General features: G+C 39.3%; 3 protein-coding genes across 3 annotated transcripts; 2 read left to right on the top strand and 1 right to left on the bottom strand.

Annotated features, from left to right (window-relative positions):
• Window positions 1-2,480: 2,480 nt before the first annotated feature.
• agxtb (alanine--glyoxylate and serine--pyruvate aminotransferase b) lies at window positions 2,481-6,176 on the top strand. Its single transcript, XM_010743644.3, has 11 exons — window positions 2,481-2,812; window positions 3,262-3,454; window positions 3,569-3,633; window positions 3,803-3,903; window positions 3,997-4,067; window positions 4,153-4,237; window positions 4,344-4,442; window positions 4,664-4,733; window positions 5,086-5,181; window positions 5,404-5,532; window positions 5,883-6,176. Exons 1-11 carry the CDS (start codon window positions 2,567-2,569, stop codon window positions 5,988-5,990), a joined length of 1,263 nt encoding a protein of 420 aa, XP_010741946.2. The 5' UTR covers window positions 2,481-2,566; the 3' UTR covers window positions 5,991-6,176.
• Window positions 6,177-6,321: 145 nt separating this feature from the next.
• Window positions 6,322-11,304, top strand: thap4 (THAP domain containing 4). The gene is made up of 5 exons (XM_010743643.3): window positions 6,322-6,444; window positions 8,681-8,834; window positions 9,490-9,599; window positions 10,128-10,231; window positions 10,346-11,304. The coding sequence occupies exons 1-5, from the start codon at window positions 6,420-6,422 to the stop codon at window positions 10,460-10,462; spliced, it is 510 nt and encodes a 169-aa protein (XP_010741945.1). The 5' UTR covers window positions 6,322-6,419; the 3' UTR covers window positions 10,463-11,304.
• Window positions 11,305-11,422: 118 nt separating this feature from the next.
• Window positions 11,423-20,177, bottom strand: LOC104929184 (bcl-2-related ovarian killer protein homolog B). Its single transcript, XM_010743642.3, has 5 exons — window positions 19,711-20,177; window positions 18,895-19,235; window positions 17,326-17,454; window positions 13,377-13,540; window positions 11,423-12,541 (listed from the first exon to the last, which is right to left on the bottom strand). The coding sequence occupies exons 2-5, from the start codon at window positions 19,115-19,117 to the stop codon at window positions 12,416-12,418; spliced, it is 642 nt and encodes a 213-aa protein (XP_010741944.2). The 5' UTR covers window positions 19,118-19,235; window positions 19,711-20,177; the 3' UTR covers window positions 11,423-12,415.
• Window positions 20,178-20,584: the final 407 nt, after the last annotated feature.

The raw sequence follows: 20,584 nt of genomic DNA, 5'->3' as shown, positions 1-20,584 counted from the left end.
CATCCTTTAAAAAGAAAATGCAGAGGCATTTACGGGCATCGAAGATAGAATAGTAGGTGGCACCATTTTTAACATTCGTCTTTCCCTTCATATAAGTTGTATAACTACATTATTGTTTAGAGAAATCAGAAATAGCGCAACTTAAAGTCCCTTTACTCATTTCTGCTGGGTAAGTGTGTGGCCATGTATAGAATAATTGTGTCAAAGTCTAGATTTATTATTTCAGTTCAGTAAATAATGTTTTTAGTTAAACTAAACTTTTATCCTGGCACCTAATGATAAAATGGAGGCAGCAGGACAGAGGGCAATAGCAAATCTTTAGCCCAATTGTCCCTTAACAGGTTGACTTGATCGCTCATATAAAACTTGAATCTCCATGTACCAGGGCAATGATGTGATTCAAGTGAAAGCTCTGGGACAAGAGAGAAAGGGGACGTTGAGTTTAATCTGTCAGGAGTGAGGTGTTGAGCCAGATCACTCAGACTATCAGGATTTAGTGACGATGACTCTGATTCACTGCCACAAAAGCTCTGTGATAAAATAATGATGAACTTTCTGAGTTCAAATCATGAATGTGGATGTTTATTACAGAACTGACTGCAACTTAAATATGTATTTTTTGAGGTATGAAATCAACATCAATATCTTCTCTGAGTGACCATTTCTAGCATCTATGGTGACACCATGTGGAATGTCTAAACGATTACTAGTGAATGTTTTCAGATAGTGTAACTCTTATATTTGGTGTTCAGAGAAAAACATCAGGGAAAAACTGAATGTTATATTTCACTCCTAATTCCTCCTTATTTGCTTTTCAGAAATTGGTAAATTAGGATGAGTTTAGTTGAATTGGATCATAGCCTAGTACATAATGTCCTCAGGATTGAGACAGTTTTTATGACGCCACCTGCTGATGCACCTGTATATAACTGCCCCTCATCATGCCCATCCTTCCCCAGCGCCTCCTCCTGCTCTGTTTGGGCACATTTTGAGCGTTGAGTCCAAAGGCCACAGAGAGGGAGTCCTATTTATTGAGTGTTGTAATTATTTACCCAGCCAGACTCAGAGAGGAGTACCCACAAGCATTTCTGTTAGCTGTGATAGAACAAAGTTAGGGTCAGCAATGTGGGCTTCTACTCAGTGACTGATAAACAGCAGGGGAACAAACAGCATCTTTTAATATATGGTGCAAAGGTTTTGTTTCCGGTTCGGTTTTAAGGAGATTTATAAAAAATAAAGCAAAGTACGACTTGATCAGAGTAAATCTTTAACATCACAGTGAGACGTTTGACCAGATCCATTTGTAGTTTAAGTCACCTCATTTAATATTTTCCTACTTTCACAAAAATAGCTGTCTGTTACATGGTGCTAAACCTGAAACAATTGTGTAGAGTCAAGGAAAATATGAATGTCTTTTTTTAATACTCAATTCCGGCAAAACTAATTGAAAAACTCTCGCTTGTCTTGTATTGTTTTCACAACAACTTTTGCGTCATTGAAAATATGATCTGAAACAATCTGAGTAGAGCAACGCAAAAATACAGATGTGAGACACTCAAAATAAAATGACCAAAATTAATTAAGGAAAATTAAATTTAATTATTTAAATTTAATTGGGGAAAGTGTTATTTTTATGTTAAGCTCAAATGTTTTAAGATCTATTTTCTGATGTCCAGTGTGAAGTGTCTCAACTGGATTTAGACTCAAAGAAGTTTAACAATTGTCTACCTATTATTCTATGTTAATTAAAACCTTTGAGATTATTGTGTGATATCCATGTTCTTTGTATGAGAAAAACAACATTCATGTGTGTGTGTGTGTTTGTGTATGCCTGCCTCCTTCCTCCTCTCAAAGAACAGATTGGCTCTCCGAGGGGAGACACCTCTTTACAAACCCAATGCTGCTGTGTGCCTGGAGGGACGTACAAAATCAACAAACCACATGTAAACTAGCCTGAACTGGTTTTAAGCAGCATAGTGCAAGTTCTCACTTTTTCTCAAGAGTTCAAGAGTCAAGCATTACTTGTCTAGACCAGAAATGTGTCACAAAAAACCAGTCCAGGTGGCTCCAACCTATGAGAAAATGACTTATATAGAGATTTACGTTTGAATCTTGCTTTTTCACTGTACTGCTTCAAGATATTTGAAGTGTGCACACTCTGTTGGCTGGACAATGAAATTATGATGTTTTAAATCTGTATTGTATTTTTCCACATATAGTCTCATCCAAGTGAGAAATGGGCCTTGATAAGCACCTGCTCAGAAGCTCTTTGAGTATTTTCTAGTTTTATAAGTTTCAGAAGTTTTTAATCTTGCAAAGTTTCAAAATTCACCACTCATCTACAACTGGATGCACAAGTTTACTGTAACCAGCTAATAGGATGTTGTGTTTCTTATTGGCCATAAGTGTAAAGCTGGGTTGGCAATAAGGGGAGGCACACCGCCCCGTGGCCAACAGGTCAAAGCCCTGTTTGTTTTAAATTGTCAACCCAAACTTCGCAGTCAGATTCAATCTCTCCGTCTTACTCCGTACAGGCTTCTCAGGGACCAGGACACCACCAGGCGTGATGCAGCGGGCTTTGTTCAGCCGGAGCGCGCTGCTCGCCCAGCAGACCGCGAAGAACGCGCTGCTGCTGCAGCGACTGGATCGATCCATGTCCTCCGTCACCATCCCGCCTCCGGCATGCATGCTCCGGCCACTGGAAGTGCCACTACGTTACCTATTTGGACCGGGGCCGTCAAACGTTCCCCCACGTATTTTAGCTGTAGGGGCCAAGCCGATAATTGGTCACATGCATCAAGAAATGTTTGAGGTAAACAACTTGTATGGAACTCAGAGTGAGTTACAGTTTATGATGAATTGTAATTACTGGAAATAAGGATTTTTACTCAGGTACTGAACTTGAGTACAAGTTGGAGACGCAGGTTCATCAAGTAAAATGTGGAATACAGAATTATTACTTTTAGTAGTTTACTGTAGAATTATTACATTTTAACTTTGTGAAGTAAAACTGAGTAAAATTAGTGAAATGTTTTACTCACAGTTTTTTTCTCAAACCAAATTCAGCTTAAAAGTTTGCTGTTGTACAAAAACTATTCATGTTAACAATTAAAATTTCTACTTTATTTATATTTTCATTATAAACAGACTAAATAAATATTTTCATGGGGAAACAGATCAATAGTTTTGCGTAATTGCGCGTGGTTGTACCCCCACCCACTGAAATCAATACAACACTTTGTTTTTCACTTTGTTTCTTAGATCATGAATGACATCAAACGAGGTATCCAGTACGCCTTTCAGACAGAGAACAACATGACCATATCTATGAGCGGCTCTGGACACGCGGCCATGGAGTGTGCCGTGTTCAACGTAGTGGAGCCCGGAGAGAGCGTGCTCGTTGCCATCAACGGTATCTGGGGAGAGCGCGTTGCAGAAATTGCAGAAAGAATGGGTATGTATTTACGCACGGGTTTTACGCACACATCCACTTGGTCTCCAAACAGGCCAGTGATTGTGTATTTTATCCTCATGTCATTTATCTATGACAATTGTCTTTAATCTTTAGGTGCCAATGTACATAGGATGGTAAAAACACCTGGAGGATATTTCAGCAATAAAGAAATTGAACAGGTAAGCACAGCGTGTCTGAAGCAGCCCATAACTCACTAAAGCTACTACGATCAAATCAGCCTGTCTAACTAGCTATGGCTGAACTATTTAGCTGTATAAATGACTGAATATAATCTGTTACAATGTCAGGTAATCACATAAGTCTGTCATAACTGTCATCTTCCTGTAGGCCGTAGCGAAACACAAGCCTGTCCTGTTTTTCCTCACACATGGAGAGTCCTCTGCTGGCCTCTGTCACCCAGTGGATGGCATTGGAGACATCTGCAGGAAGTGAGCCTCAAACACACCAGAAGATGCAGATTTTCATGTAATTACCAAATATAATGTCATATTTCTCACTGCTTACTGTCATATTTCTCGCAGACATAACTGCCTCTTCCTGGTTGACACAGTTGCATCTCTTGGTGCAGCACCAATTTTTATGGACAAGCAAAGTAAGACAATGATGAAGGATTAAATAACGTCACCTGCTACCATGTGCTTGTGTGTAATATAATCTGCCTCTTATTACACTTGCAGATATTGACATCCTGTACACTGGTTCTCAGAAGGCTCTGAATGCACCTCCTGGCACAGCACCCATTTCCTTTAATGACAGAGCATGGTAAGGAGGTGTTTCCATATATAAGTTCTGTCATAACTGCATAAAACACAAGACCAAAAAAATCATTGAAGCAGGCATATTTTTGTCTTTCTGTTACCCCTCACAGCCACAAGATGTTTAACAGGAAAACAAAACCAGTATCCTATCTCCTTGACATGACACATTTGTCCAACTACTGGGGTTGTGATGGCAAACCAGCCAGAGCGTAAGTGTGTTATTATTCTCCTCATACCATCTGAACCTTACTTAAATTGTGACTGGTGCTGATTATCTCTTGAGACTAAAAATATTAGATTTATTTTAATATTAAGCATTGGAAAACTTGTTTTTTTAGGTGTTTTATTGTGCCAGAAATGTTTACATCAGTCTACAACACCAGGGTCTGGTATAAGAATAATATCTGATCATGTTTGCTCTGGGTTTAAGATACCACCACACCGGTCCAGTGTCTGGATTCTTCGCCCTGAGAGAGAGTCTGTCTATTCTTGCTGAGAAGGTACAGGGACATTCCCAATGTGTAGAATTATTATCTTTGTTTATGTTGTCTTTACATTTACACTGTATTTGTCAAAATCCTCTTCGTGCCAGCATCTTTATTGTACAGAAGAGAGTTTGGTGTAAGTTGCGGGCTTTGGGCTCATAGGATGATGTTGGGAGTCTACAAGGCCCTTGTCTTTTGTTAGCAATAATATGTCAACATCTTTGTTTATAACACCATTAAATCTCAAGTGAGGACAAAGTGGTGTTTCTACTGTGCTGGAAAATGAACAGAAAAATAACATGACTCTTTGACTTTGTGTCATGTAACTCATAATCATGTATCTCCACTGATCTCTATCTCCCTCTAGGGGCTGGAGGAGTCCTGGAAGAAACACAAGGAGGTGGCAGGCTACCTGTACAGAGGACTGGAGGACTTGGGTGTCAAGCTCTTCATCCCTGAACGGGTGAGGCAGACAAGATGTATATGGACAATGAACATCTGCAAGAAACAAAATAAATAACATAAACAACACTGATCAAGACTACACACGTAAACACACATGATCAGTATCAGTAGTCCTGTATATCATATATCTTGAACACAGGACTGTTTATGTAGCACTACAAGTGACCAGCATGACTTGCCTCCTGTTGTGACCACAGTCGTTTTGTGACATGTCCCACAGGAATTGAGGCTTCCCTCTGTCACCACCATTGCCATCCCTGATGGCTACGACTGGAGGGAGCTGCTGGCCTACATCATGAAACACCACCACATGGAGATGACTGGAGGCCTGGGCCCATCCATCGGCATGGTGAGTTGCTGATTGTGTTTCAACCCTGAACAGTGGACAAAATTATTCTTTTAGCATTGTGGTCATGGTCATCAGCTGACCTTTATGTAACCATCAGACTCAGAAATTTAGCCACTGTGGATGATTTTTTATAAATAAACTATTTTCCCTGAAATAAATACTTGGATAGAATCATGTGTTTTCATGATAAATCATAGCTACCTTTATAACCTTAAATAAACTTCCAGACATCCAGACCAAACCAATTTCAACCAGTTATAAGAACAGCAAGGTCATCAGTTTCTCTGAATCATGCTGCTGAGTCACTGCAGGCTCTGATATCCTGTACTCTCCACCTCTGTTTTCATTAGGTGATGAGGATCGGATTGATGGGATACAACTGCGAGAAGACGAATGCTGACATGGCACTGAACGCCTTGGCAGACGCTCTCAAGAACTGCAAAAAGAGCAAGGCTTAAGAGACCAGTGCATACATTTAGGAAATTTTCTGCGCTTTTGACTGCAGTAATTTTATAAAAACACGAGGCCATGTGTCTCTCTTGTATAAGAAAGCTAGTTTTGAAATAAAGGAGCAGATATTGTCATTTGATATAAGCTGTGTACACTGAAAGGTGTCAATAAAGTGTGCTGTAATTTATCAAACACTTCTCCATCAATGATCAGTGAGAAATTAACTTCAAATGTACATTTACTTGGGCTTATTTTTACACATTTGTACTGCTCTACTCTGTAGACTACATTTCCCATGATCCCCTGCTTCATAAAAGTACGTCACACTGGATCAACACCGTCAGCAGTGTGACTATTAATAATGTGGTGACATTTAATCTTGTACTTCCGCCGGACTCCCTACATTTATGGTAGATTGACGGCAGTTTGATTTATCAATGGCGTGTCCTGTGAATCACTCAGGTAGGAATAAATTTACATTTTGTTTATTAATTAAAAAATATTAAATAAACGTGCAGCCTGCTGCCAGCTCGGTAACGTCACTTCAGGGTAACTTACCGACTCTGTTGACTCATAGTTCAGCTGTATAAGTTAGTATATAGTGGCTTTGCGATAAATAATGCACTGTTTATTAACTAAATGCAAACGTAATGTTTGTTTTTAAGCATGTCTACAGCTCTTTTAACGTCCAGTGGACATATTTATCTGTTTTCATGCGGTTACATTTGAATGTGGAAGAAACACAGTCCTGATTTTTGTGATCGCTGATTGATACATAAAGATGCACTGGTGACAGAGAGTTGTTTTAAAGCTTTAAATTGTCCTTAGTGCGGCATGAATAGTCACCTTCCTGTGTTTGGCAGTCTTCTTCTTCACATTTCGACCAGGCTGCAGCATCACTGCCACCTAGAGATGAACACAGGCTCTGATCTGACTCATATCAGGGGTCCTGGACGAGAGACAAGCTGAACAGGGACACCCACAACTAATTAATTTATTTAAATGCATCACATTTTAGGCCTGGCCTATAATAACTTTTTTATAATTACTTTATTTAACTTTCATTTCACCTTTTTAACCTATTTATATACTGGGTTATTAGCCTATATGTGTTTATGATTGCTAAAAAAAAGTTCATGCATAATAATTATTGGTTATTAAATGCCAAGAGCTGCATGTCTTTAGACATGTCCATGGATTCATCTGATTTGAGTATAAATGCCTCCGCTGTTTGTAGTCTCTCAGTTATCTGTATCCTCACATTCGCCGTTATTTTGGTGGACAAAAATTGGCGGACCTCCTAGGGGCCGTGGACCCCTGGCCGAAGACCCCTGACTTATAGTGAGATGTATAAAGCACCAAGTTTTATGCTTTTGTTTTGCAGTGATAAGTACGTGACTTTATTAATAATAGTAATCATAATAATATGTTTGACAGCTCAGCCTCATGCATAAATTGCACCACAAAGTGGTTTACATAAACGTGCCTAAATAAAATCTAATAACCCTTGAATGCCACACGCACAAATAAATGTTTAATATTTGACTTGTTACCTATGGATTATTTGACATACTGGTCCAGAGGAAATATTGGTTTATTCTCTCATATATGAACTCCATGTATTGATTATGTAGAGCCTAAAATATCTAATATATTATGGAAGATGCTTTCTAAACCAATGAATGATGGTTGAGGTTTTGTTATGTGTTTTACTATTATTATTTCTATTATATCTTTATTTTATTTATTTTTTTGTCTAATCATTACTATTTTGATTACTATTATTATCACATGATTTCAAACCCTGCTTGTGAACTAAGACTGTGCTGTGCCACATGTACAATTTTTCAGTATTTTAGAGGAGGGAGGGAATAAATGTTTTCAGTCCAGGATTTTGTAGGCGGTCCTAAAGGGTGGCTCGATGACACGCTGAGGCCACCCTGAGCATATGCCTGCACCCCTAGCAGAGAGATAGAGACTAATTCATCTCAGAGTGTTTCAAAGTTAGTCATGTCATTTTCTGAACTCATCTGACACGTTTCTATCGCTTCAAAATTGCTGTTTGACTGCTCCCACGAGTGGGCGTGGGTTCAGCTCATTCAGCAGACCCCTACCGTCCTGGAGCTAAGAGTATTTTTACCTGATTTTAAAACCTAAGTTCATAAAAGTTCATAAACTTGTCGATATTTTTAATCATTCAGATTTGTCTGGGTGGTTAATAACACTTTTTTCTTTGGTCTGACAAACTCAAACACATTTTTACTTACTCTACACAGACTTTAAAGATACATTTAAATTATTTAAATTCAAGGTAAAGAATAGAAAAACTTTCAGGAGAAAGTTGTGTCGTTGGTTGTAAAGTAGAGAAAGCTGCTGTGTTCTTGTTTTGTTTTTTCCAGCTAGGCTTGCTTTTCTTCTTATCTGCAGCACTCAGGTCTCGCTTACAAAATATATCTTGATCTCAAAGTGACTGCCTGATTAAAAAGTACATGTTATCACTTGTAATGTGCTGTACTCTAGGAAACAGGTACACAGGTGTAAATATAAAATAAACGAGGGTTCATTCAATTTCAGCGTCATGGTATTGTGCATCCTGGTTCACTGTCACACTGTCATGAGTTAAAAAAAAAAAGCCATTAGTGTTTGTGAATGGATTATCTTTTAATGCGGCGTAAACTGTTTGTATTTTTTCCATCAGTGGAGTTGAACGCAGCCCTCCTCCCTCTAGACTGGCTTCTGGGTACCTGGGAGTCAGATGAACCTGGGGAGGGCTGTTTTCCTACCATAAAACCTTTCCGCTACACAGAGACGCTGAACTTCAGCCACGTGGGACAACCCGTCATCAACTTTATGTGAGTTATACTGTCAGCTCCTGTCTTTAAAGATTAACTAGACACCAAGTTTCAAGCATGTTTCACCTCCAACCACACCCATCAGTGATCCTGGGTGTGGTTGAAAGTGAAAGTTGGCCATGAGTGAATTTTAACCACACGCAGTAAGGCAGAAAAGTTAAAGCACTGGAGGCCAGAAAAAGTGTTAATCGTTACAAAGCTTGTAGCTCCTGTCATAGTACTAATAATAGATCAATTCTTTAAGATCCATGGTTTTGACATTTTCAAACAAGTCACCTGAGCTTCTGTAAAATAGTTTTTTTTAACAATGTTAATAAAGTGTCTGTGGCTGAAATTGTTGAATTATCTCACAAAGGAGGTTTTGATTCAACTTTATGATAAACTGACTTTGCACAAGTAGAAACAGTGCAAGCAGAAAAATACGAAAGAGTCCACCAGTTGAAAGATTGTAGTGCAATACTGAAAGAATTTAATGAATGGTGTTTAGCCATGTTAACTCGATGTATTACTCAACCTGGCCCTAATATAGCTTAACTAGATCTGCAGTGTTAAGTTACCTGGCGTGTCAGTAAAAAAAGCAAAGAAGCATCCTGATTTCTGTAGTTTAGAAACCGTGTCAACAAACCTGAGCTGATTCCTCACGGTTGTTTTACAGGTTCAATGCCTTCCACGCAGAGACCAAGAAGCCTCTGCACAGGGAGTGCGGCTTCATTCGAATGCAGCCGGGAACCAACAGAGTGGCGTTCATCATCGCACAAAACTCAGGTAGTTTTATCAAACTACTGGAAAGTCCAGTTGTTTTATTAAACAGTTTTATCTCTTCAGTATGTTGCATATTTTTTAAAAGGGTCATTCCGGATGCGTAGTGGCGGGATATGTAAAGGAATCAGTTGCTTAACATGAATATAAAATGTTTTTCATAACTTATCGTGCATTGTTTATATTAGAGGTGACTCAGTGTATTCTCTGGAATACTCTGTCAGTTTAATGAACATTTTTGAAGGTTTTTAGCAGAGTTTCAGGAACACACGAACACACTTCAATTGTGCTTCTTCTGGCCTATACTATAAATAATCTCCTAACCTTTTATTCTGCGCCAAGTTCTCTCTTTGTTCAGCGGTTCCTGCATCCTTTACTCTAGACACATACAAATACAAATCATGTGCAGTTGTTCCTCCCAATCATATCTTTCTGATGTTTTGATGCTCTGCTTCTCGCTGGGGAAAAGACCTTTCTTTCTCTTTCTTCACTTCACACACATCTTCAGTCCAGTGTTGTTTTTTTTTTGTGTAGGTCTGGTGGAGATTGAAGAGGGAGAGCTGACAGCGCAGCAGTTGAACCTGCAGAGCCAGTCTCTGGCCAGAACCTCTTTCGCCAGAGAGCCGCATGTCCAGCAGGTGAAACTAATTCTCTGATCGCACATTCATCCTCAGTATTAATAAATGAATTAAATAAATTAGCTTGTTTTGCTCGTCTCTCAGTGACCTTGTGTGCTCTTTTCAATCTTTCAGATTTCGAGAGTGTTTCAGCTGCGGCCAGATGGGAGGCTGGAGCAGACAGTTTCCATGGCAACAGACAACCAGACTCTGATGCAGCACTTGCACATCACCTACCGTCGGTCATCTTGACCCAACATTCTGGCAGGCTTCTTCTTGTGCACAGAAATACCTCGGTCAGGAAAGATAACTGAAAAGGCTTGATAAATAATCCCAGCTGAGTCAGATAATATAAATATAATATACAGCTATCCAAAGGAGCCATCGTGCCATATCAGCAAACCAGTTTAATTTAAAATAATTGCAGGTAAATCTAATCATACACTACATAAAGTAACACCAGGCCGTTGTTTAGAGCAGTGGGACTGTGTACCAAAAGTTAATGTTACAGTCATATTAAAAAGATTAAATGGGTTCTGTGGAGTTTTCATGTAAACAAACAAAAGTTATGCTTACATTCAGTGTTCACTCACCAAAACACATTGTGCTTATCCGCGAGGATAGTGCATTTCCATCCAACAGAACATTTGCAGTGTTTTTAATCCTGCATTGTTTATATCAAAATCTCCACAGGGATCCTTTAATATAAAATTCATATTGCATTTTCAGGTTTTATACTTGATGGCCTTGCTTGAATATGGGTGCTTGCATCATCTTAATATTGTGTCCAGATAATTAGTCTTGTAGCTGTAAAGCTCATAATGCACTGACAAATTAAAGTTTGTGGACACTGTCCTCTTAACTTTAACCTAAAAATTGCACTATTATAAGGTTGAAAGCTAAAGTAGCTGCTGATCTTCTGGAGTCATTGCACTGTGTTCTGAGTGTTTTTGAGTGTAAAATTCAGAGTCACAGAGATTTGTTCTGATACTGTTACTGTGATAGTTTTCTTGAGGATGTCCAGGTTTGGTCTGTGTCTTTCAGTTGACTAGTACATGGGCCTACATTAAAAGAAATTAAAGTTATTTCACCTATCTTCTTCACTTTGACTTCACTTCTTTAAATATCTTAATGTTTTTAAGCTTCTTGTTCTGTGTTTTAAGTATTTAACTTAGTGGGATAAAGTGTCATAAAATAATCAAAGTACACGGGTGAAGATTCTTCAGTTTATTAGATTTTTCTTTAAAAACGTTCACACACACATTTATAAATTAACACTGTGAAAGTGACAACCATCAAGTATACCGTACATTCATCCTGACGAGCTGTCGAAGCGGTGGTCTTTATACTGCAGTGGCTTCAATTGGTAATCAAAATAAAAAAATAAAAATCAGAAATAAACTATTTACAGATTTTAAAAGGAAATCGATACCACCAAAATGTGTGGATGCAGCACATTCAACTCCTTCTATAGGTCCTTAAGGTCTTTGGCCAAAAATGGGAAAATGAAACATTTTTTTGATCAACAGTGTCTAAAACTGCAGCAGAAAGTTCAATAAGTCACAACATTTTGGAAAAAGACACTGTTCGTGCTTTGGTAAAGTACAATAGTGTGAATCAAACCATGAAGTGTAAGCAGTTCATACCCCCTGACGTCACTCTTTCATCTGATTCAGACTCAGAACTCAAAAAAACTAAAGACCCAGCCAGCTGAGCATCAATTTTCATCACACACGTGGCTTTCACTTTCATTACTCATCACTCCAGGGATATTTTCTGAGACAAACGTCACATAAAAGCATCAAACAGTTTATCTCAGGAGTGCAAACAGCCACACATTCAACCTGAACACCGTCATACATTACAGTCACAACACTGCAGAAGCCTGGTTTACTGCACTGGTGTAAGCAGTGTGAAAATATGTAGCAGAGGTGGAGTGGACACAACTTGCTCCGTTGCCATTTATGTTCGTAAATATCAGCGTGACTACTCTTTGGATGAAGGGTAATCACTTAAAGACTTATGTGATCACGCAAACATGATGCTGATGAAACATTTGTTGATGGCCATTCAGCGACAGACTGATATCTGCTGGCAGGCTCAGTCGACCACTTCCACTCCATCGATTATTGATAAGTCTGAGATTTCAATCTCGTATCCAACAACAGCGATGATGACGACCCCTGTGCGCTCGGTCTCAGATGTTCATGGTTCCTTCATGATGTAGACGTACATTGTAGTGAGGAAGTACTTCAGGGACTCGATGGCAGAGGACAGCCAGTGGTGTTCAGGGGTGAGATCCTGCTTCACCACACATTTCGTGATCTCAGCCTGATAAAATGAGACCACATTAAAACATTAAAATATAATTTTACCAAAAATATAAAATGGCAGCACTCCAGTGCTGAAGTCTGCAGCCATGCTAGCAGCTCTGTGAGGTTGTACTAAGGCACAGCAGTGGTCAGGTATAAAATTGTTCACCATTTTAGTTTAATGTGTTAGCATCTAGCTCTAAACCCAATGTACAGAGGTTCATGATGTTATTTGTGTGGTATTTGGTCATAAACTAGAATATTGTGTGGTAAAAGCAGACTTAAGGGAGCACGAAAGGAATTAAAATTCAGTCTGAGAGGGAAAATAAATGTCAATTTTACAGCAATTCATTGTATAGTGGTTGACATTTCAGTCTGGAGCAGACAAAGGGTCAATCGGCATTTATAAAATAAGTCTTATTTGAGTCAGAACTTCAGTAACAATGCAACTTTTGGCTCTATCTTTCACCAAGAAAGTCACGTAAACAAATATTACTTATTTGCGTCAGATCTGGCCACAGGAAGCTACAGTTTGTAAGAGGGGTTTTCTCTTTTATGCAACTCGGCTCTTCAGAGCTTATGAAAGCAAACTGATCCATAAACAAGATAACAATGTAGAGAAAGATTGGTCAAAGCAATGCAGAAGACCAGAGTGTGTGTGTGCGTTTCTTTCTTCCTGGCTCAAATGTCAGCCTTTTTTTTTGTTTATATTTATTTTTTGTTTGTCTAAAAGTCACGTATCCTCAAAATGTCTCAGTAAAACTAATCGAACAGCAGCATTATCCATACAGAAATTACCAAAAAATATATATACACACATGTGGACCATTATTTAGCTCAGAAATTACACTTACCCATCCTCCCCGTCTCTTTAGCCAGGGAACTAGAAACTTGCGGACAAACTGGCCCAGACTGTCCACTAAGATGTGAATGCTGGTTGGATGACCGTGTCTGACACAATCCACTGCCAGGGCTCCGGCTACTGCATACAGAGAGACCACCTTACCCCATGTTATACCTGCAGTCAGAAAAACAAACATCACCAGGTTACGTTTTATGTCTTTACAGATGTGAAGGCACCAATGTGTTGTTAAAAATCAACAAAACGTTGTTATTCCTTTCAAAAATGTGCAGATGCTGTTTTCAAATTCATCCATGATTAGTCAATGAATCGATTCATTGGTCGACAGAAAACTAGTTTGATCATCTATTAATTATTTTGTTTAGAAAAAAGGTGTAGATTTGGTGCTTCCAGCTTCTCAAATATGAATAGTTTCGGACTGCTCAGGGAAAACAAGACATTTGAAGACTTGGGCTTTGGAAACTGTCATGGGTATTTTCCTCCAATTCATTTCCACAAATAAACAATTAATTAAGAGATGAATCGAGTTTTACATTAGAACAGGAATTTGTTCACAACAAGTTTGCACTTAATCAGGGTCTAATCTGCAACTTACACAAATACTGTATGCTGAAATACACTGAGAACTTTTCAATGCCATAGGAGACATCTTGTGTCAAACTGTTTGACTTCGAAACTATGTTTGCATATTCATTTTGGATTTAACACTGAGCGAGAAGGAGAAGATGTAAATCTAACTTTTCGTGTGAAAAAGCCATGATATTAAAGTCAAAGCTGAGTATTTTTATACTTTTTAAACATGTCCTTAGGGGATCTTTATACTTCAGCGATTCAAGCTGATATTGATTCTGTCTTGCAGTCAGAGAGCAGTTATAAGTGAGAAGCAAAAATCACACTTTATTGAGAAAACCTGATCTTCAAGCCTCTGCGGTCAGGTGGTTTCCTGACTCGAATCGATAGACTGCCATATTTATCCCAGAATAAACACTCCTTTCCTGTTCTCATGGTATTAATCTTGTTGGAGTCTGTTACATATTCTGTGACCTGGCACGAAGCATGTGGGGCAGCTGGTGGACCTTGTACTGAAATAAACTGTAAATACAGAGTTTAAGTCAACAAACCAGTGCATTTGTGTTAATATGGCTGATAACAGGTCTTACAGTACCTGTTGTAAATTAAAGAGTGTGAGGCTGTGTTGGCTTTGCAGACAGGTGGGGAGGTCAACAGGTTCAGATAATGATTTTAACTTTCACCACGCAGAAGCATCCAAGAGTCATAAAGCTGAAAACGGACAATTTTTTGTCCTCTTTTCTGTCTAAACAACCCAGTCTGATAATTAAAAGGCATCCGGACATTTCTAAGTACATTTTCCAGGGCGGTAGGGATTGTTATAATGTCCATTAGTGATGGATAGCAGGACCTAATGGCATTAGCCTCCTTAGGCCCGTCTTGCATTGTCATGACTGTTCCTCAGAGCTGACCTACAGCGTCTGACTGTGGCTGAAGTATAAGAGGACAGAGCTCTGGGCAAGCTTAAATGAGATAACTATGCACGGAAGCTGTCAGCGTACGTCACGTCTCACTCCCAACTGAGAAGCAGGGGCCAAGAATAGAGACAAGATTGTCAGGGATAAAGCTGGAGGAGAGGAGGGCGGAAAGAGAAAGAACAGAAGTGGGAGGCAGGCAAAGATAGATGGAGGAGAGACAAGCCATGTTGATTTTACTGAAGGAGACCACAGCACAGATGGCCGCTAAACCGCTTCCAAAGAAGTATGTGGTTATGATACGTGGATTCACTGCACATCATCATTCCTTTGTGGTCTCTAGATTCATGTTAAGCACTTGGAGGCATCACTAAGAATAACAAAAGGCTAAGTATATACTCATAAAACAAATTCCAGACAGAAGGGAAAAACAAACTTAGATGCACTTTTCTATTTATATCCAACTTTCAACCCGTCCCAGAAGGGCTAGGGCAGCCTTGGGTTCACCCGTTTGTTATTCTTCAAGAGGAATCCCACGCCGTATCCAAAAATTGCACCGCCGTGACGTCAAAATAGGCACAAGTTTTTCCAGAACACAGGCATGAAAATTATATCAAGTGAGTTTTTTTTTCTTCAATCTTTCCTGAAAATGTGCCAGTTTTTAAGTTGTGCATTACACTGCGCTCAGAGCATGCAATCAATCCTAAAGGCACATATAGAAGACACAGAGTCGCTCTTTTTATTGCTGTGCTTCAAAATCTCAGTGCTCTTTTGAATTGTGTACAAAGCACGTCTGTTGTCAAGACAACTTTTTTAAAAAAAAAGTCCAAGAGCCAGAACAAACAAGTTCAAGTCAAGACATGCAGCCTAAAAAGGGAACGAGTTAAGCAAAGTCAAGAAAGAGTGAGCTAGACTGGCAAAACCTCACGACCAAGACTGAACTGAAAGATTTAACCAGAAACCATTTTATACATATTTATTTTGTTCATGCTCAGCAGATTTAAATGTGACATGAACAGGAAATCACATGGCTATTCTAAGGTAGTCCACAGTATAAATTAAAGTCTCCTCCAGTTTCAGCTCAGCATCATTGGAAAAGTCATAAATGCACACTTCTTAGCGTAGTTGCACTTTCTATTATTTTTATAGACTACAGCACATCAGGAAAAATGTTTAACATAACTCGTCAGACCTTTACCATCCCTCTCCTGCAGCCGTACTAGCAGCTCTGTATACAGCTATACCTAGTTGCAGCAGTGCTTTGAGCAAAATGCTCACATGCTCAAAATGACATGACATAATGTGCCGTTGTTTTGCAGGTGTAATGTTTACCGTGTTCACCATCTCAACATGTTAACATATGCTAATTAGCACTAAACACAAAGTACTAATGAGGTTATAATCTCATCAGTTTTTTCGGGTGTGCAACAAAGTATTAGTCACGGTGATGGCATTAGACCAAGGGATCATTAAATTGATACCAAGTCATCATTTCACTCAAAAACCACAAATGCCTCATGGTGGTGCTACAGGAAATGTCTGTTGATCATCAAATTAAGTAGGATTGATCCTCCGGTAACCATGAACATCTGTACCAAATTTCATGACAATCCATCAGCTAGTTGTCGAGATGTTCCAATCTGGACAAAAGTGGCGGACGGAACGACCAACATCAACGGCACTGCAGTGTCGCTGCTAATGTGGCTAAAAGGTTTTATCTGCAAACGGTAATACCCCTGAATATCTTCACACACGCAAAAAAATAAAAAAATTTGGTCACAGGACCATGACAAGACCAAGATAAAGTCCAGAGACCTACAAGAAGACACTAAGACCTAGATCAAGACCAAGGCCAGACAGCTTGATCAGAGGAGATTCATTTAGTTCAGTTCTTAAAGATCAATCGAGAAATTTGCGACATAGAAAAGAGAATAACTATGACTCAAAGTACCGGTAATGATAAAGAACATCATCAGTTTTTTGTGTGGGGTGGTGTAACATGAAGTGATTAGCAGCAGCTTGATTCTAAGTTTTATTCAAAATCGGTAAAGTCTATTCTACATGAATCCATTATTGAATCCATCCCCCAAAACTATAAACAATTCAGTGCCATCTGTTTAGGAAACACCAGTGTCTAAACTTAGTGGCTGTAGATAGCTGTAGGAGCAATTACACGTTTTACATGAAGTCTCACTTCACCTACGTATAATTCACACCCACTCACTCACTAAAAGCATCTATCGGCCAAAAGAGCCTAATGCAAACTGTAGAGGCACACCTGTTAAATCACAGTAACTGCCTTCATCGGTAGTCTGAGACACTGTGGAAGTGTAAATCACTTCCTGTGCTGGCAGAAACCTCTTTTGGATGAAGACTACATGTTTAGTTTCCACCTTGGATAGCATACAGCATGTTACATCGTCACTGTCATCATCACCTTCAGTGACTAACGTGTACCTGTTGAGAAGATCTCTGTTGCCACGCCGATGAAGGCATCTGAAACCATGCTCTCCATGGCAACAGCGATGTTGAGTTGCCGTGCCACATTCCTGTACAAACTGGGCTGTATAGACTCCAGTTCGTCGCCTAGGTAACAGAGGGAGAGCATCAGGCAAAAAAAATAATTTTTAAAAAAAGCATTAAGAGTCTGTTAATGTGAGTGAAAGAGACAAAAATCAAAACATAGATTGAGTTTAAACAAACTTAAGTATTAAATTATGCAAACCATTCAACCAATTCAAACTATTTATTCTGCTGGAGAGCTTCCAGGATGTTAAAGTAAATCATGTCTCTGCTGGCATCTCTTAAAAAGACACAGAGCACTTCAGCTGCTGTCGCCAGTGAGTCCGAGCTCATCACAGCTTGAAATATACAGTAAACAGTGTAGTTTTAAGAGTTTTTCAGTCTAGTTTCTCATGTATCAATTATCTATTCCAGCTCTGTTGAGTCATCTCCTCTCTCAGCCTACTATTATCTAAAAGTAGATTGGAAAGCAGCAACTCTGTTTTTCAGACCCAAGAGCGGCGATCATATTACTGTCACACCAGTCAGACTAGTCACACTAGATAAAACCAGAATTTATTGATCGCTTTGAAAGCACAAAGCATAAGCTTTTGGATTAATTTGGATTTAATCTTGATCTGCTCTCAAACAATAAACCTAATTTTGAGAGTTTGCCTTTTTTGGTCTCATTCCTGATGCACAAAAATCTGACAGAAAGACCCAAACAAGCTCTCTCCTTTCATTGTTGCAGTGTTATTACTTCGACAGAGAGAGTGTATGTTTTCATTTCCAGCCTTTATTAGTTTTTTAGTAGGATATCCCAAATATGTGTTAATATATATCAAAGAAATTTAATGAAAAGTTAAGCTGTGATTAGATTTTGGCACAGGTTTGAATCCAGCTGATGATACAAAACTTTATCTTTAAAACACATCTTAATATTACAAGATGGTTAAGTTATTAAAAAAAGAAACATCTGTGAAACATCAGTGTATCTGGGATCAGACTTGAATAAAAAGTACAGAATAGATTAAAAACATCAACTCATTTTCTATCTTTGTCTTATACTGAAAAATAAAGTTAGGGGTGAGGACAGACAACTAAAATGTCATCTGACTGAGAGCTTTGTTTTACTCTTCTCCCTCACTTCTTGCCATAGATCTCTGCTGTCTACACAAGGTATAAATAGTCAGAAAAGGTACAATAATGCCCCAAATATACATTTAAAAAATGTTTGATGACTGAGCAGTCTTTGCTGGGTTAAAACTGTAATGATAATGAAGCCATGGCTCAACAGTACACCTGTTGCAAATGAACAAACTGAGGCACACTGAAAGAAATCAAAGGCTGTAATGAGTGTGGCCACTATAACTTACATGAGCAATTCTCTCCTGAACATGCGAGGTTCAAAGTACACAAAGAAATAATGACTGTGGTCTTAAATGTGAGTATATGCTGCTATAAGATGTCATTGTGCAGCTTGAAGCGTCTGATTTAACTACTGTTTGTTCAGGTTTCTCTTACCGAGACAGAGAAGAACTAGAGACACCTCGCTGAGCGCTGCATTTGAAGGAGAGAGGTTGAGTTCACTTTTGGACCATCCCAGTCCATTCTGGTTGAGCCTGGACAGTATGTAGTCTCTACACAAGGCTTTGGACTGGGACACCAGCTCCTTCTCAGTCAACGACCGGTCAAACACATCCAAGACCTCTGCAGCAAACACAGAGGACCTCCGCAGGACCTCCATGTCCTCCTGCAGAGGGAATCTGGGTCAGGGAGTGTCTGACCTCGTCGGATCAGCTGTGTCTCAGCGTGTCCTCCTTATCCCAGAGGAACAGAGTTCAACAGTGATGACACGATGGGAGCTGTGGGGAAAGAAAACCCTTATTTAGAGGCAGCTAGAGGTAATTGGATAGTTCTAAAAAGCATTAATAATCTGGAATTGTTAATCAACACAACTCACTGCCAGAAAGTAACACTATCAAATGATTATATCATCACATATTTCTTCTTTTATTCATACTTTTTACAGACATTCATGGTCTAAAACAGACCAGAAACTTACATAAGAATATGATGGAGGCGTTATTGTTATGAGTCACATGGTGGATAGTCAAGATATTGCTACACTTCTTAGATTATGCAACACCAAGCTGATACCACAAGATGTCAAGGGAAGTGTTTTTTTTTTTTTTTTTTTTTTCTAGGGCAGCACAACAGCACTATCTTGATTTGTGATAAGAATTTAAAAAAAAATGCATGAAGCATCCGTTTTTCAGTTTACGTGACCTGGCAGAGATAGTAATAAAGATTACCAGGCAATGAACAAGCCACGCTTACCCTTCAGCAGTGTGTCCACATTGAGATGTCTCCTTTAATTAATTAATCAGACAACCTTTCGGTGTGCGTCTGTGGAGTTTCCCAGCCAAAGGAGCCCGAAAGTCACACACACAAAAAAAAAAATACCTCGAAAGAAGCAGTTTGAGAGCATTAAGAAAGATCTGTCTCAGGTCTCATTTCCAACAGAGCCCATGGTCTGCTCGGTCCACTTGTTTCCCAATAAAGCACCAACTGAGACGAGGGACGCAGCAGCTCCAAGACGCCTACCTGTTGTTCCACCTTCTCATTGGCGCTCAATGGACGCGCTGGTTTTACAGAGAGGAAAAGCCCGGAGGAGGAGTTTAACGCCTGCTTCCGAGCCACTTTTACGAGACAAACCTCACTACGGCGGACAGAGGGAGACAAATCAACTGCATCTATGTATTCATTCACAAATATGGGCGGTTAACCTGATATAAGAGCTGGTTTTCTTGTCTTATTTTGCGTTATTATGTGGATAGAAGCTGATATTTAAAGGGCTCGAGTCAAAGATGTCATCCAGTCACACATGTGACTAATTAAAATGGGGTTTCCCGGTACAGGTGTTCAGGTGTATCACTGATCTCTTGCCAGGTTTATGTAAGTGTTCCTTACTGGGCCAAAGTGTCACACCTTTAATCCCGTTCAGAGCAGATAAATATAGGTGTCCTACTCTGCACTTACTAGCACCGGGACTGAGGTTACTGTGCTTTCTGTTGCTCTTTGCATAAAGCAGTTTAATTGTTTTGTTATTTAAAAAATAATCAAAAAATGAATGAGACTGTTTTAAACAGTGGCGGACTCTGGCTGTCTGAGGAACAGGGGCGAAAAAATGAAAAGGGCACCAGGTGCAGAA

This window comes from Larimichthys crocea, chromosome II (genome assembly GCF_000972845.2).
Source record: "Larimichthys crocea isolate SSNF chromosome II, L_crocea_2.0, whole genome shotgun sequence".
Taxonomy (NCBI): Eukaryota; Metazoa; Chordata; class Actinopteri; family Sciaenidae; genus Larimichthys; species Larimichthys crocea.
This window is presented reverse-complemented; position numbering and strand designations above follow the sequence as displayed.

Coding starts and splice junctions, on each gene's coding strand:
- LOC104929184 (XM_010743642.3), bottom strand. CDS start 19,117: ATGGAGGTCCTGCGGAGGTCCTCTGTGTTTGCTGCAGAGGTCTTGGAT. Junction 17,455..18,894: donor TCTAGTTCTTCTCTGTCTCG/GTAAGAGAAACC, acceptor TCTGTTACCTAG/GCGACGAACTGGAGTCTATA. Junction 12,542..13,376: donor TAAAGAGACGGGGAGGATGG/GTAAGTGTAATT, acceptor TCATTTTATCAG/GCTGAGATCACGAAATGTGT.
- agxtb (XM_010743644.3), top strand. CDS start 2,567: ATGCAGCGGGCTTTGTTCAGCCGGAGCGCGCTGCTCGCCCAGCAGACC. Junction 4,238..4,343: donor TCCTTTAATGACAGAGCATG/GTAAGGAGGTGT, acceptor TACCCCTCACAG/CCACAAGATGTTTAACAGGA. Junction 4,443..4,663: donor GATGGCAAACCAGCCAGAGC/GTAAGTGTGTTA, acceptor TCTGGGTTTAAG/ATACCACCACACCGGTCCAG.
- thap4 (XM_010743643.3), top strand. CDS start 6,420: ATGGCGTGTCCTGTGAATCACTCAG. Junction 6,445..8,680: donor GTGTCCTGTGAATCACTCAG/GTAGGAATAAAT, acceptor TTTTTCCATCAG/TGGAGTTGAACGCAGCCCTC. Junction 10,232..10,345: donor GAGAGCCGCATGTCCAGCAG/GTGAAACTAATT, acceptor TCAATCTTTCAG/ATTTCGAGAGTGTTTCAGCT.